This window comes from Zootoca vivipara, chromosome 1 (genome assembly GCF_965207765.1).
Source record: "Zootoca vivipara chromosome 1, rZooViv2.hap1.1, whole genome shotgun sequence".
In the NCBI taxonomy this organism is placed as follows: Eukaryota; Metazoa; Chordata; class Lepidosauria; order Squamata; family Lacertidae; genus Zootoca; species Zootoca vivipara.
The window spans coordinates 88,604,675-88,618,542 of record NC_142582.1 but is presented as its reverse complement, the minus strand read 5'-3'; the positions used below and the strand labels follow the sequence as shown (position 1 = coordinate 88,618,542).

Here is a 13,868-nt window from a genome sequence, read left to right as displayed (position 1 = left end):
TATCAAAATGCAGCATGTGCACAAGTGAATTTCAGGGTCTAGGTATCTGATATGATGTGACATGGCATCTTCTGACACATCGAGGAAAGCGAGGGAAGTGAAATGACCTCTTTGGCTTTCCTGCGAAGTCAAACCTCCGGAGAATCACAGCGCCCGCTGTGGCTGCAGAGACCGTAACTTCTAACTGCTGCCTCCTATGTTGTTTTCTCTGCATTAGCAGTACCAAAGTGACTTCTCTGGAACATAAGCCTGAGCGGCGTGTATGGAGGTCCTGGGCTGCCCAGACCACAAGACCCCGCTCTCAGCCTTGCTGATGTGGTCCAAAGGAAAGCAGAGCAATACATTTGGCACCAGCTCGGCTGCAGGAGTCGACAGAAGGAGGCATACAAGGCGCCATCCAACAGTTTTGGAACTGCACTCTGGATTTGTGCAGGATGTACTCCTAGCCTTTCCTTCTCCCAAATACGTCCCACAAGGCAGCGGATACAGATTGTTCTTCAGGGTTTACTCCTAAAGTCTTTCTCACAAATGAGTATAGCCACAAGGCAGCAGAGGTTTAGCATCTGTTTCCCTTCTCCTAGATGGGCTACCTTCCCAGGTTGACGAGCCCCATCTTCCCCTTCGCCTGCTGCATTCCCAATGGAAATCCTTCCAGCTGAAATTAGAAGCAGGAATTCTTCTATTGGTGCTAATAGGAGCTTTACTTGCAGGGCTAAGAACAACTGGGGGGGGGAGATTTTCATCATGACTGGGGGGTGGGGTGGAATTAAACCTCCCTTTCTTGTGTGCCATGACCCCAGTGAAACCCCCCCCCCCATTCCTGCTGTTAATGATTTGTTTTCTCTCTCTTTTGAATACAGACATGGGCTTGTATCCAATGCAGTTTTAAGTAAGCATCCTGTCACCGCAAGGGTTTCTGCTTGCACCTTTACCTGCTCTCTTTCCCCATGCACTCCCAAAATTTGTTCCAGAGGGTTACAGAAAACCTCAGAACAGACTTAGGGGCTGCACAGGGGAAGGAAAGTCCCATTGTGACATGGACATTGTTGCATTGGGGGGGATGGTTACTTAGTGCTGCATTCGATACAAGCCATGATTGTTAATGACACATTTGGCCCTCACTTTGGTTTTACAAAAATTGAAGAATTGAAATTTCCTAGCCACTTCTTTTTATTACTGGAGAAAGTCACTTAAAAGTCCACCTTCAAAGCTGGAACAAACATTTATTCTCTTGTGCTGTTTTTCTCAAGAAAGGATAGTGCCTCTTGCAGCAGAATTCCAGGTGCTTATTGTTCTGGCATAGTTTTGCTGTATGAAAACCTCAGCAAGAATTTGTGGATAACAGTCTTAGTCTGCCAAAACCACAGTGCAGCATACATTATCTCCTCCCCTTTGAACCTATATAATTGGGGCTCCTAGCTGTGCACACCACTTGTTATAGTTACAATAATGACCCACAAAATGGTGGTTAATGAAACCAAACTGAGCATTCTGGCTTCCTGGGCAGGGTTGTCACACTGAGAATTGACGGAAAGACACCATAACAAGAGAAAATTGGCTAGTTTCTTTTCCTCAGGTGGAAATTAAAACAAAGCGCAACAAAGCTTTGCTCCTGCCTTTGTTCTCGCTCTTTTCCTCAGATGAAAAAGTGAGGAAACATCCTGAGCGGAGCAGAAAAAAATGTATACAGCCACATGAAAATGAATAAAAAAGGAAATAAGATAATTAGAGAAACAAAGAAAAGTAATACTTACGATCGGAGCTGAAGTCATCCACTAAAATTATTTCCTGAATTAGGTTGACAGGAGTGCGGTTCAGTACACTAAAATGAATAACAAGAACATCAATTAAAAATATAAGGGTTTGCCTTTGATATTCTAAATAAAATAAGCCCTCTTTAATAGTCATGATCCGCCAATGATCCCTTTCTCGCCTGCAAAAGGCTGCATTTTTCTGAGAGCCGTTTCAGCAGATTAGACAGCAACAATTGCCACTTACCGTAAGTTCCCCAGGAGCAGTGGTTTGTGGCCTGGTGCAACCATGGCAGAGCCGGGCGCCATCTTCCCACCATCCTATGTGGCAGTTGAAGGGGGGGGGAAGGCCCCTCTTCCTGTGGCCCCATGGGTTCGCAGGAGCCTGCCTGTTAGAATGGGCCAATAGCAGGCCGCCCATGGGACGTGATCACATTGTCAATAAAAGAGAGTCGCGATAAAAGCTGATAAAGGGGTCCTAGGGGGGGTGCTCATCCTGATGCCCCAATGGGGGCTGATGGGCCTTGGCACCCCTCCTGAGTGGTGGCTCTGGCAGGATCGCCCTGATTTGATGTACGTCATAGGGTCCACCCAGGGTTCACCCAGCCAAACAATCTATCAGCAGTCAGGCTGACTGATTCAGGATACATAGCCAATGCCTATGTCAAAACCTACTTACATCTGTAATCAATAAAGTTGTATGTAGCCTATTCGAGCCCAATACTTTGTTCTGTGTTCATTCACCATTCCTTTCTGGGTCCCCGCTGGCTGCGTGCACCTTGCGCCTGAGCCCACAAATTAAATCCTAACTCGAATGAGTACATTTTCTTACCGAATGTGTGTTTTCAAAAACCTGTTTGTTGGGGTGTCTATTCAAAATAATTTTAGATGTATACTTTAAAACCTGATTTTTGACAAGGTCCTGTGAATCTTCCATATGAAACAGATTGAGTGCTTTTCCAATCCAGAAATTTGTGACTGCAAATCTGGCCTTGTGACAGCAAATCCCTACCCCTCTTATCTTTTGCTTGAAAGGGAAAGTCGTGGGGGGGGGAGGGAAGAGAGATTTAGGAGCACTGCTCATTCTGCAGATCTCTGGGAAAGGATGCCTATCTAGTTATCTATGTTGAGCGTGTGCCCTCTCTGCTAACGGAAGTCGTTGCAACCAGATACAAATATCAATTGCTGAACTATATTTCAAATCCCTGAACTCTGTTTCTTAATTCAAATGGTTGTTTGTTACGGACCCCTCCATATGCCCTCTTTACTGAGCATCCATCATGATTTGTGCTCACGCTATTTGTGATGGTTATACGTGATTGCACTTTCAATACTGTAAGGGGGAGAGATTACAGAGTACCTCCCCCTCTCATCAGAAGCAGTTCGTCCCCAAGCAGCCATGAAAGCGCGGGGTCTGAAGGGGCTAGTCAGGAAGCGGAGGGAGAGAGCCAGGTCTCTGGCAGCATGGGAGAGCCCCTGCTCCACAGGCGGGAAAGGAGAGAGACAGAAAGGGGGGAGAGGGAAAAGACGGAGCGCAGACCCTTTCCCCCGGGACCGGAATTAAGGAGGAGGAGAAAGGGGAGGAGATTCGCTGTCCCGAGACTGCTATGTTGGTCCAAGTCACGAAAAGGGGCAGTGCCGGATTCTGAGACGGAGTAAGCGGACCTGAAACCGACAGCTCACCACACTGTAAATAACGTGCACCAATTAAGACTCTTTTAAAGACAAGTATGTGGAAAGTCGTTACTCAAGAGTAGCCGTAACAACATCTGACAAATACCATTTGCGTCTGCAAATGTTTTGGGTTGCTCACACTGATCCTTTGCGCTATGTTCCTGTCCCATCGCTCCCTGCTAAAATCCTGCAATTTTTCCTTCCACATTCTGAGTGTTGCCTGGGTGCTTGCCCCACTTTTGATGTGTTATAGCACCAGAGTGCCCCTCCAGAGAGCAATAACACCGGGGAAGCATGGCAGAAAACCTAATAAAGCAGAAGAACATGTGGATAAATCCAGCATTAATGCACTATTGTTACATGAATGACATGCTGCAGAATATACCTACACACGAAAAACAATCATTCTGGAGGGGCCCTTAGTCATATTTCAATCACCTGTCTCCTATCAATATTATTCCCTATAGATCTGAATTCCCATTAGCAACTATGGGAGTAAAGCAAAGGCAGTTAGTGTGGGCGATTAGCAGCCAAACCTAAAAAATGAATATTCTTGCTAGTTAGCATGAGAAAGGGCTAAGTCCACAAAGGTGTACTGCTGACAGGCAGATACTAAGACCATAGAAACACAATTCATAGAGAGGACTCTGTGTGATGTCATTTCCCTTCCTCACCTAGAGAGGAAGGAGTATATAGTACTTCCTGTTCCTCTCACCCCTCCCTCTTCCTTTGAAACATTGGATGCAGATATGCCTCTGCTTGCTCCAGCCTTAGGCATGTGCCTGAAGTAAGTACAAGTATTTTGCTTGCACAATTTTTTATTGCTGCTGTTGCTGTGATGTAATGCATAAAAAAATAAAGTAAATTTTATTTTTATTTTTAAATTTACTTCCCAGGTTGTTTCCTGAATCTTTATAAGCTGGGTAAGAAAGGGGAACCAGCTTATTTCATAGCTGGACTTGCTCAAAACAAGGTTTTACCGCGTAATTCATATGCTTTTAATTTTGCTGCCAAGGATGGGATTTTGAAAAGCTGTTCTCAACTCACATATGTGGGCAGCTGGATGGATAAATTGCAATTAATATATCCTCTCCTACCCATTACAACCCATACCACCATTGGAATCTTCTCTCTAATTTTGTTCTTTGAAATGATCCTCTCACACAGGAAGAATCCCACTTCCCTCTGGCATCACCAGCTCCTGATTTCTGAAATATAATCAACCTCTATGACATCCCAAAGACAGAGTTCTCTCTCTCTCTCTCTCTCTCTCATTTGTCCACACACCTAGTGTCTATTTCTTATCACAGATGTGTCCACTTTCTGGGGCAAGGAGGTACGATCTACGTGCCCTCCTCAAATACTTTTCCTGGTACCAGATTCCTGGTACGATCTACGTGCAAATAACAAGTCTTTATTCTTTTGGCTTCTGCTCCCCCCCCACACACACACCACACCACAAGGTGGAGATAAACATTACTGAACCACCTTCAGTTTTGTGGGGTTTCCAGAAAAAAATTATTGCAGAATAGGGAAATTTGCCTAAGGCAATCAGAAAAAATATAGCGCTCTAGAGCAGAGCGGAGGAGCGATTTTGCTGCCTGAAGCCCACATGCCTTTATGGACAAACTTCCAGGGGCTCCATCCCAGGTGTGAGCAGGGCCAAAGCAAGGACAGGCCAAGCAAATGAGGTGACTCTTGCCTTTGTATAGAAGGATAATGTTTAGCCTTGCAAAAGCCAGAGGTTTATACACACACGCGCGCCTCTCCCCATCCTCCATTGAGGGAAGCAATGGGCATTATCAATGTTCAAGGTTACGTTGCAGCCAGACAAAAGTATTTGAGGAGGGCCACAGAGTGGGGGGATGAGGGATGGAAGGTGGCCTGGACTAGGGAGATTCCCGAGGGCCAGACAGAGAGGCCTGAAGGGCCCCATTCAGCCCACGGACCAGAGGTTCCCCAACTTTATTCTAGAGAATGATCTATTTCTGCACAATCATTTTTCCTTTACAAAGGAGATCTAGTTGTGTGGATCTAGTTTTGCTGACTGCACTACATCAGTGGATTTCTAGTTTGAATAATAAGGAATTGCTTTATAGAGATGTTTTAAAATTTTATATATTGCATTTTGTTGTTGTATTTTATGTAAACTGCTTTGGGAAGACTTATTCTTGAAAAAAATAAGTACAAAAGAGGTACCAAAATAAAGAAGTAAAATAAAACACCTTAAACAAAGCTAAAAACAGCCACACTTGCCTACTGTAATTTGCAGTTTGCATCCATTCTTTGTTGAAGAAGAAGAAGAAGAAGAAGAAGAAGAATAAGAATAGTAGTTTGGATTTGATATCCCGCTTTATTACTACCTAAGGAGTCTCAAAGCGGCTAACATTCTCCTTTCCCTTCCTCCCCCCCCCAACACACACTCTGTGAGGTGAGTGGGGCTGAGAGACATCAAAGAAGTGTGACTAGCCCAAGGTCACCCAGCAGCTGCATATGTGGAGGAGAACCCAGTTCACCAGATTACAAGTCCACCGCTCTTAACCACTACACCACACTGGCTCTCGTGAAACAGACAATTCTCCATGAAAGAATTAAGCACTAGGAAACACACACACCCTCATCACTGCCTACTTCACGGGTGTTGTAAGAAATGCTGAAATAAAATGTTAAATAACCACTTAATGTTAAAATGTTAAATAACCACTTAATATTATTATGAGGGGCTGATTTCCCTGAGACACCATCCGGGATGAAGTCCTGTAGACTTCACCACCTGTTCCAGGATATATCTTGGAGCAAGTAGTTGGTGTAGACACACTTTCACTGACACGAGATCTTCTGCAGAGCAAGTGAGGGGGTGGGGGATGCCAAATGAGCAAGCAGTTCATGAGAGACAGCTGCTTCTTGCGATGCAAAAGATGTCAAGCAAACAGGCCAACAACCACCACCACCCCACCACCCCCTGCAGAGGACATGAGACGCCAATGGGAAAGCTGTTCAAGAGGCCATTTAAATGTTTCTGGAAGACAGGCTGCGCCTGCACATCACACTTCAGGATCCCTGCCCTGCCAGTACTAGGGCTCCCAAAGGCACAAATACCTTAATGTTCAGCAACAGCAAAATTTTACACAAATTTTGCCTGGATCAGATAGTTGGAGATCTGTTTCCCCTAAAACATGCTCTATTCTCAAGAAGTTAAGCGCATTCATCCCTTTGCACCCAACACAACAGCAGATGCAAACATGTGTGCATTAATAGCAACACCCATGAGGAACAAAGATAAACCCTCAGAGAGTGAACGGCTTAAGACAATCCTTGCCAAGTAAATATTTCCTCAGCACAAAATCAGGTATGTAATTCTGAATGACTTTTATTCTCTGTTTGTTTTTTCCACTTCTGCAAAAAATAAGGAGCCCCCTGACTCCAAGCTTTAGGTCTCTCTTACCATGTTTGTGCCCCTCTCAAACACAAATCCATAATTTCAAAAGGGGCTGTCAGTATATACATTATTTCTCCTGGCAGTTCCTCCATATCTAGTCCAGCTTGCTATCACACTAGAAAAGGGGAAAGGCTTCCGATGGCAAGATTAGTGAAACGTATTATTCCTGCTTTATGGAACTTTAGACTCCAACTTCCATAGTTCCCCTAAGTTCTACATTTAGCCACACATCAACATAGCTACTTAAATTGCAACCCCTTTTGTGTGAACTGTGGATTATGTTCACTATGCAATTCATTAAACTTAGATCATAATAGCTATTCAATGGTTGACAGCCCATGGTACTTGCTTCCTGCATGATGTGTGCCAACGATTGCATAAATCAATGACTGTGTTGTTTATATGCACCTAGAGATAAAAGGCAATTAATAGCCAGACTTTCAAACCACATTTTCCACTCAAGGTTCTGGAATTGTATTTTTTTCCTCCCCACCAGACTGTAGCTCATCAGGATAAGGCGGCCTGTTGTTTCTATGGTAGTGGAAGCTGGCCTATTTGGGCAAATGGGGCACTGCCCCACCAACCTCAGTCTGCCGTCAGTGAATGCCCATGTGCCTGTCTTCTTACCTGCAATCTGCCCAGGGGTGGCCCTGCCTGTCAGCCACCTCCTCCTGGGTCTCAGCACTACCTTTGTAGAACTAAATGAGGATCAGCATGGGGGACAAACCTAGAATTGCTTCCATCTGTCATGGGCTCTGGATACTGTTGGCCTCCCTACTTACCAATCTCAATTCATAAACTTGTTGCTTGTCAATCTGTACATTTAGACCAAATTGTATTTGCACTGTTGGTATGAAAGTGAGTGGCAAAATGTTAATACACTATTGGATCTTCTTTTGGGGTGTGTTGTTGTTTTTTGGACCAGTTTATGATAAGCCTAAAAACCTCAATTTGTGTTCTCAAAGCAGTGGGGATTTTTTAAAATGTCTAATGGTGTTAATGTTTTAACATCAACCATCAATGTTGTTGTTAATTTATATAAGGTCCCAGAGTGGGTTATGCCATTACAAACAATATTAAAAACAATTCAAAACAACAACATTCCCCAATAGTAATAGCTTCCTCTCACCCCACTCCACCCCCACCATGGGCCACTTGAAAATTCCCAAGGCTTTGGCAAACTACCGCATGGTTTTTCTGCCTATTGTAGCACCTGCCATGCCTTGTGCTAGATGCTTTGATATTTAATTGCACTTCATTGTTTCTTTTATTTCTTATACTGTATTTTATTGTGTTACATAAAAAAATTCCTTCAGTAGCACCTTAAAGACCAACTAAGTTTTTATTTTGGTAAAACTTAGTTGGTCTTTAAGGTGCTACTGAAGGAAATTTTTTTATTTTACTTCGACCCAGACCAACACGGCTACCTACCTGTAACCAGAATTATTGTGTTACATTTGAGTTCCGTAGAATCCCACGGAAATTCAAATTGTAAGTGTTCTTCACAAACATGCCAGGGGCCCCTTCAAGGAGGTTTGTGATCTGTAGACCCCGGTCTATAGTACATGCCAGTATTGTGAGACTGATTCCCATTCCCATTCACTTGTCCAATCCAAGAAGACAGGTTCTCGGTCACTGCTGGATCTCCTGTATTGCAGCCATAGGTGACCTGCCTTCCCCACCAAGCCTTTGCTCCCTGCTGTCTCCCATCGTATCTGCAGACATTGCTTTCACGCAACCTCCAGTTCTTTGGTGCTGCACTGCTTCAAACGAATTGCCCCACATACTGGCCACTCATCAGCAATAAGGCTTCATCCCTGGCCATCCCCACCCCATTGCAATTTCTCTCTCTTTGGGCTCCATGCTCAGTCAGACCTACCTGATGCTCCTCTCCCTGCATCCTTTATCCTAGCCTAGGCAAGGCCTGAGGCAACTCCAGCTATTCATCTAGAAGCCTCCTTTAACTCCACTTTGCAAGTTCGAACGCCCACCGGCTGGCGCTAATCAAAGCCCTCACTACCACGGCTCCTTAAGAGGCCTGTAGCATTACTGGTGTGCCAAGGGCTATTAGAAGAAAATGTAGATGTGGCCATCCCTGCCTGGAATGCTTCAAATGTACTGTACAAGATGAATACAAAGGAAATGTCAATGGCTCTGTCACCCATGAGGAAATGAGGAGGGCCATTAAAGTCAAAGAACAATTAAACCATGACCAGGGAAGCGCTGTAAGAAAATGTTGCCATGTAACCCTGGTGTGCACATGTTAACTGTGCAATTGGCTGAGGGGGTTGGCTATATTTTATACGTGTGTGTGTGTGTGTACATACACTTTCCCCTTCTCAGCAGTTAACGTTCTGCCAGCACTAAGCACGCTCAGTGTCTGGTTTGAGGGACACCCCCCAACACACACTTTGAATCCCCCGCTTTAAATTTTGGGATTGCTCTGAATCTGCTGATCCCTTCCTCTTATGCTTTGCTGTGTTGGCTCCGTAAGTCACAGCACTCAGATCAAAATGAGAACCTAGGATGATTTTTAAGATCTACTTAAAGGCAAGAACTAAAGCACAGGAATCAATATTTTCCAGAGGATACTAGAAGAGACACCAGTAGTGATAAACAACAACAATTAGCATTTGAATTATATAGCACTTTAAACAACTCAATCCCTTACAAGGACACTTTTAAAAAGGTCATAATTATTATCCCCATATTGTGAGGCAGAGTACAACTTTTCTATTCCTTTGACCATTCACTGCAGTAGGAGTGAGATTCAAAGCAAGGACTCTGGAGTCTTAGCCGCAATGCTACATTCAGCTCAGCGTGGAAGTTTATTTTCAGACTTCCCAGTTGCCCCCAGATTTCAAACAGACTGGTTGGGATCTCATCATCTTTGAAATAGGAGCCCCATGGGGCATCAAGCCACAACTCAGGCATAGAAACTCATTAGCCGGTTTTATAGATTTTTGGCCTTAACGTTAACTCGTCAATCGGACTTCTTCACCGCTGCCATTCCCCAAAGTGAAATTAAACTTCTGTTTTGGAAAACAACTCTGTAATCATCTATAACAATTTAATTACATATAATTTTCAACAGGTGCTACTCGAATGGCTGATTAATCAAAATCAAATCAACCCCTAATTGTCACAGAAGGCCAAATCCACCTGCTGTGCTTTTGGAAAGGAAGCAGAACGGCATCAGAAGAGCCACCACAAAATAGGCAGGCAGCACAATTTTTACACCATCACCTCCTCCTTGCCTGATTTTGCTGCGGTCCTGTGCAGGCTTGCAAGAAACCAATAGTTGGAACAGAGCAGCCCTTTTCATACTTCAGGTACCCCACAGCACTTTACAGTAATTACTTAGTGGTATGGACTCCGGCTGTGTAGGCGAAGGCAGCAGCAATTATACTCACAGTAATAATTCATGCCCAGCCTAGTGCATTCAGATCCATTTTATTGAGATACATGGCTTACCTCAAGCACCTTGAAAATTGCGCCAGAGTTGTTGTTGTTTCTATTTCTATCAGCAAACCAAGAATAACAAGTGAACCTGAGCAAAAGGGAACTTTATGTTTCTTGCTGGTCTCGTGAAAAAGGCACAAACTGCTAAAGTGTACATGAGCGCCATGGTTTCATTCACATATGCACAGTGCAGTGGTACGGAGGAATTTGCCCCCACAGCAACAAAATAGCATGCCAGAACCTATTTCCCCACATGAAATGTCAAGGCCCATCAGAAGCAAATTGTGTTCCACGGTTTCCGTGTAAATGGAAAATAGAAAAACAATTATGATGGGGGGGGGGAAGGTCTTATTGGTTCTCATTTGTTACTTCACACTGGTGGAGCTCTAATGTAAATAGGACTCTGTGGCTAAAACCAGGGCCGTCTTTAGCATATGCAGCACTGGGGTCAAAAGATCCGCCCAGCACCCCAAAATTTAGGGCAGCCTGGAGGGAGGGAAGCCAGCACCGTGGTGGGTGGCGGGTTCCCCCGGGGGGGGAGCGCGCACGCGCTCGGCGGCCAGGTCAGCGGCAGCTGTTGCTCGGTCTCCGAGGTGGTGGTGGTAAGAGCGTAGGTGGCTTCAGCGGCGGGTGCCTGGTGTCCCCCAGAATTTGGCACCCAGGTGCCCTGCAAGCCTTGCACCCCTGGATAGAGACAGCCCTGGCTAAAACAACAACAGTGCTTCCTTTAGGGCATTGGGCTTGGGGATATGTGTCCTCTTCAAGAAAGGGTGCTGTACATGCAGGATATAAGGCCTTCTGAGGAGATTCAGACTCTGGTTTTTTTCTGGCTGGAGTCTGATATCTTAGCTCCACCACTTCCACTCGGGTGGTGATGGTTGCCCAAAGACCTTCAGAAAAAGGAGGAAGGAATTAGGCTGCGGGTGTAAGGCTAAGAGATCAGGAAAGGTAATTTCTTGGTCACAGAATTTCACCAGTCACAGAAAATTGCTGATGTGTTAACCAGACTGAACTTGGTTGATGCAAACCCTGTAGATACACCAATGGTAACAGGTTTTCAGGTGGAAGATAGACAATGAAGCATTTTCTTATATTACACTGTACAGCGGTGTTCTAGGCAAACTAAACTTCATTGCCAGATGTTCAAGACCTGATATTGCAGTCAGCACTAATCTGCTGAACAGACACACTAACAATCCTACAGTTAAGATTTGGAAAGCACTGAAGCGCATAGCACATTACCTGAAAGGTACTATGCACTGCAGACTGAGATACACTGATCAAAAGTCTGGAGGACTTGAAATATTTGCAGATGCAAGTTTTAGAAGTGACACCACAGATGGTAAAAGCACATCTGGAGTTCGCTACATGTACAACCAGAGTCTGTTTAACTGGTCGTGCGCGATGCAAACAACAGTGAGCCTAAGTTCTTGTGAAGCTGAACTCAATGCTCTTTCATATTCACTTATGGATTGTGAATGGTTCTTGCAATTGTGTAAAGACATGAGAATTCATGTAGAGTGCCCTATACAGGTTTATCAAGAGAACAAAGCATGTTTGGCTTTGCCAACCTCTGAGAGTTGTAAGCAAAGCACAAAGCACTTGCAGTTAAAATTACGATGTGCAAGGGAATGTGTTCAGAACGGACTCGTAACGGTGTCCTACATGCCAGGAACTGAGATTCCTACAGATTTGTTGTCCAATGTCATTCCCAGGAAACGACGGGGTGAGCTCCCGTTGCTCGGTCCCAGCTCCTGCCAACCTAGCAGTTCGAAAGCATGTCAAAATGCAAGTAGATAAATAGGAACCGCTACAGCGGGAAGGTAAACGGTGTTTCCATGTGCTGCTCTGGCTTGCCAGAAGCGGCTTTGTCATGCTGGCCACATGACCTGGAAGCTATACGCCGGCTCCCTCGGTCAATAATGCGAGATGAGCGCGCAACCCCAGAGTCGGTCACGACTGGAGGAGACATGTTTTTCTTTTGTTCTGCCCTACGCTTAATAAAGTAGCTTTTAGTACACAACCTCAGCCTGGCTCCGTCTGCATTTTATCTCTGCTGGACTCTGAATATGTGCTCAGTGTCTCCAAGACATGAGTCACAATAAATCGTTGGGAAGAGCTGTCAGAACTCCCTAGAGCTGCACATTGAACACTGATGGGAGAGACGGGCTGGATTCGTTCCTGCATTATGCCTGTGGATCATTCCTGCCCCCGGCTGACCCAACAGTGTTGACTTCACTACTAGGTGGTGCCTCTCCCTGACATCCCATTGAGCCCAGCAATGGGGCAAACCCTGACAGGATGTCACAGAGGGCTCCCTCAAGATGTTCTTGGCTTGCGACATCCACCATACCTGACAGTGCTGGCTGGGGCTGATGGAAGTTGCAATCTAAAACGTCCCAATGATGGAGAAGGTTGGGCTCTATATCATCTCAATTGGCATGTTTGAACCTATCCTCAAGATTAGCTGGCATGTTTCATGCATTACCCAATGTAGCACAGCAGCTGCAATCTTGTGATTGTTCTCACAGCACTCCTGATAATTATATTTCTACAACTTCTACCTATATAATTAGGGCAGACCTAAACAGACTGATGAAAGTTAAAAACACTGCGTTTTGTAGGAGAATGATGGGACAGTGACTATCACACTACTCCACAGGAAATGTATCAAACAGGCCACAGGCTTTTGTGTCCCTGCAGCACCTTCTCATAAGGATTTGATGACTGACCGTTCTCAGAGCTGACTTCCTCATTGGCCAATTGGCTCCTTTGCTTTCGGCCCCAGCTGCACCACAGACACGCCACAATCTATTGATTTATTTACTCCATTTATCAAGCGCCCAACAATAGTTTTCTGGGTGACGTATAAAATAAAGCATTAAAAATCACAGTTTCAATAAATCAAGAATCAATAAAGCAGGAAATAAAGCAAGTAAAAAAAAAGAAAACCATTCCAAGGAAGAGGGTCTAGAGATTAAAACATCACAGCAACAATCAGCTAATACAGAAAGCCAAGAGATAAGTTCCACAGAACGAAAGCAACCATGCTCAAACCATAACGTTATACAGATTTTTTAAAAAAAGATCTTTAAAAGCCTGGGTGTAGTAATGGGTAATTATAGAGCTAAGCACCATCTCAAGTTATTATGGATCCTAAGACTCTACAATTTAGCTTGTTCTTGTGGTTACTTTTATTTTCCTATCTAGTTTTGTGCTAAACTGTTCATCAAGAGGCTGTTGCCTCTTTTCTCAGTATTAAAATATAGTAACCCGGTCTTATATATCAAATTAGAACCGTGGGAACAAGAAAAAAAAATCAGATATCCTATGGGAGAATTAAGGGATTCAATCCAGAAACAGAAGAATGGCAGCAATATGTGGAAAGACTAGGCCACTATTTCTTTGTTAATGAAATCATTGAGGGAAAACAAAAATGCCTATTCATCTGGTATCAAAAAGATTCTGAGGTGGGTCTCTGATGGGGCACTCTACAGTTCACTGCTCACTAAATAAAAAAATTCCTTCAGTAGCACCTTAAA

The 13,868-nt window shown here is 44.4% G+C and overlaps 1 protein-coding gene across 1 annotated transcript in view; it reads right to left on the bottom strand.

The window, feature by feature from the left end:
* The window catches only part of GALNT16 (polypeptide N-acetylgalactosaminyltransferase 16), a 150,251-nt gene that overhangs the window by 48,920 nt on the left and 87,463 nt on the right, over window positions 1-13,868 (bottom strand). Inside the window, exon 4 of the mRNA XM_035113536.3 lies at window positions 1,755-1,822. Within this exon, the coding sequence (XP_034969427.3) occupies window positions 1,755-1,822 (68 nt within the window). The remainder of the gene's footprint in view (window positions 1-1,754; window positions 1,823-13,868) is intronic.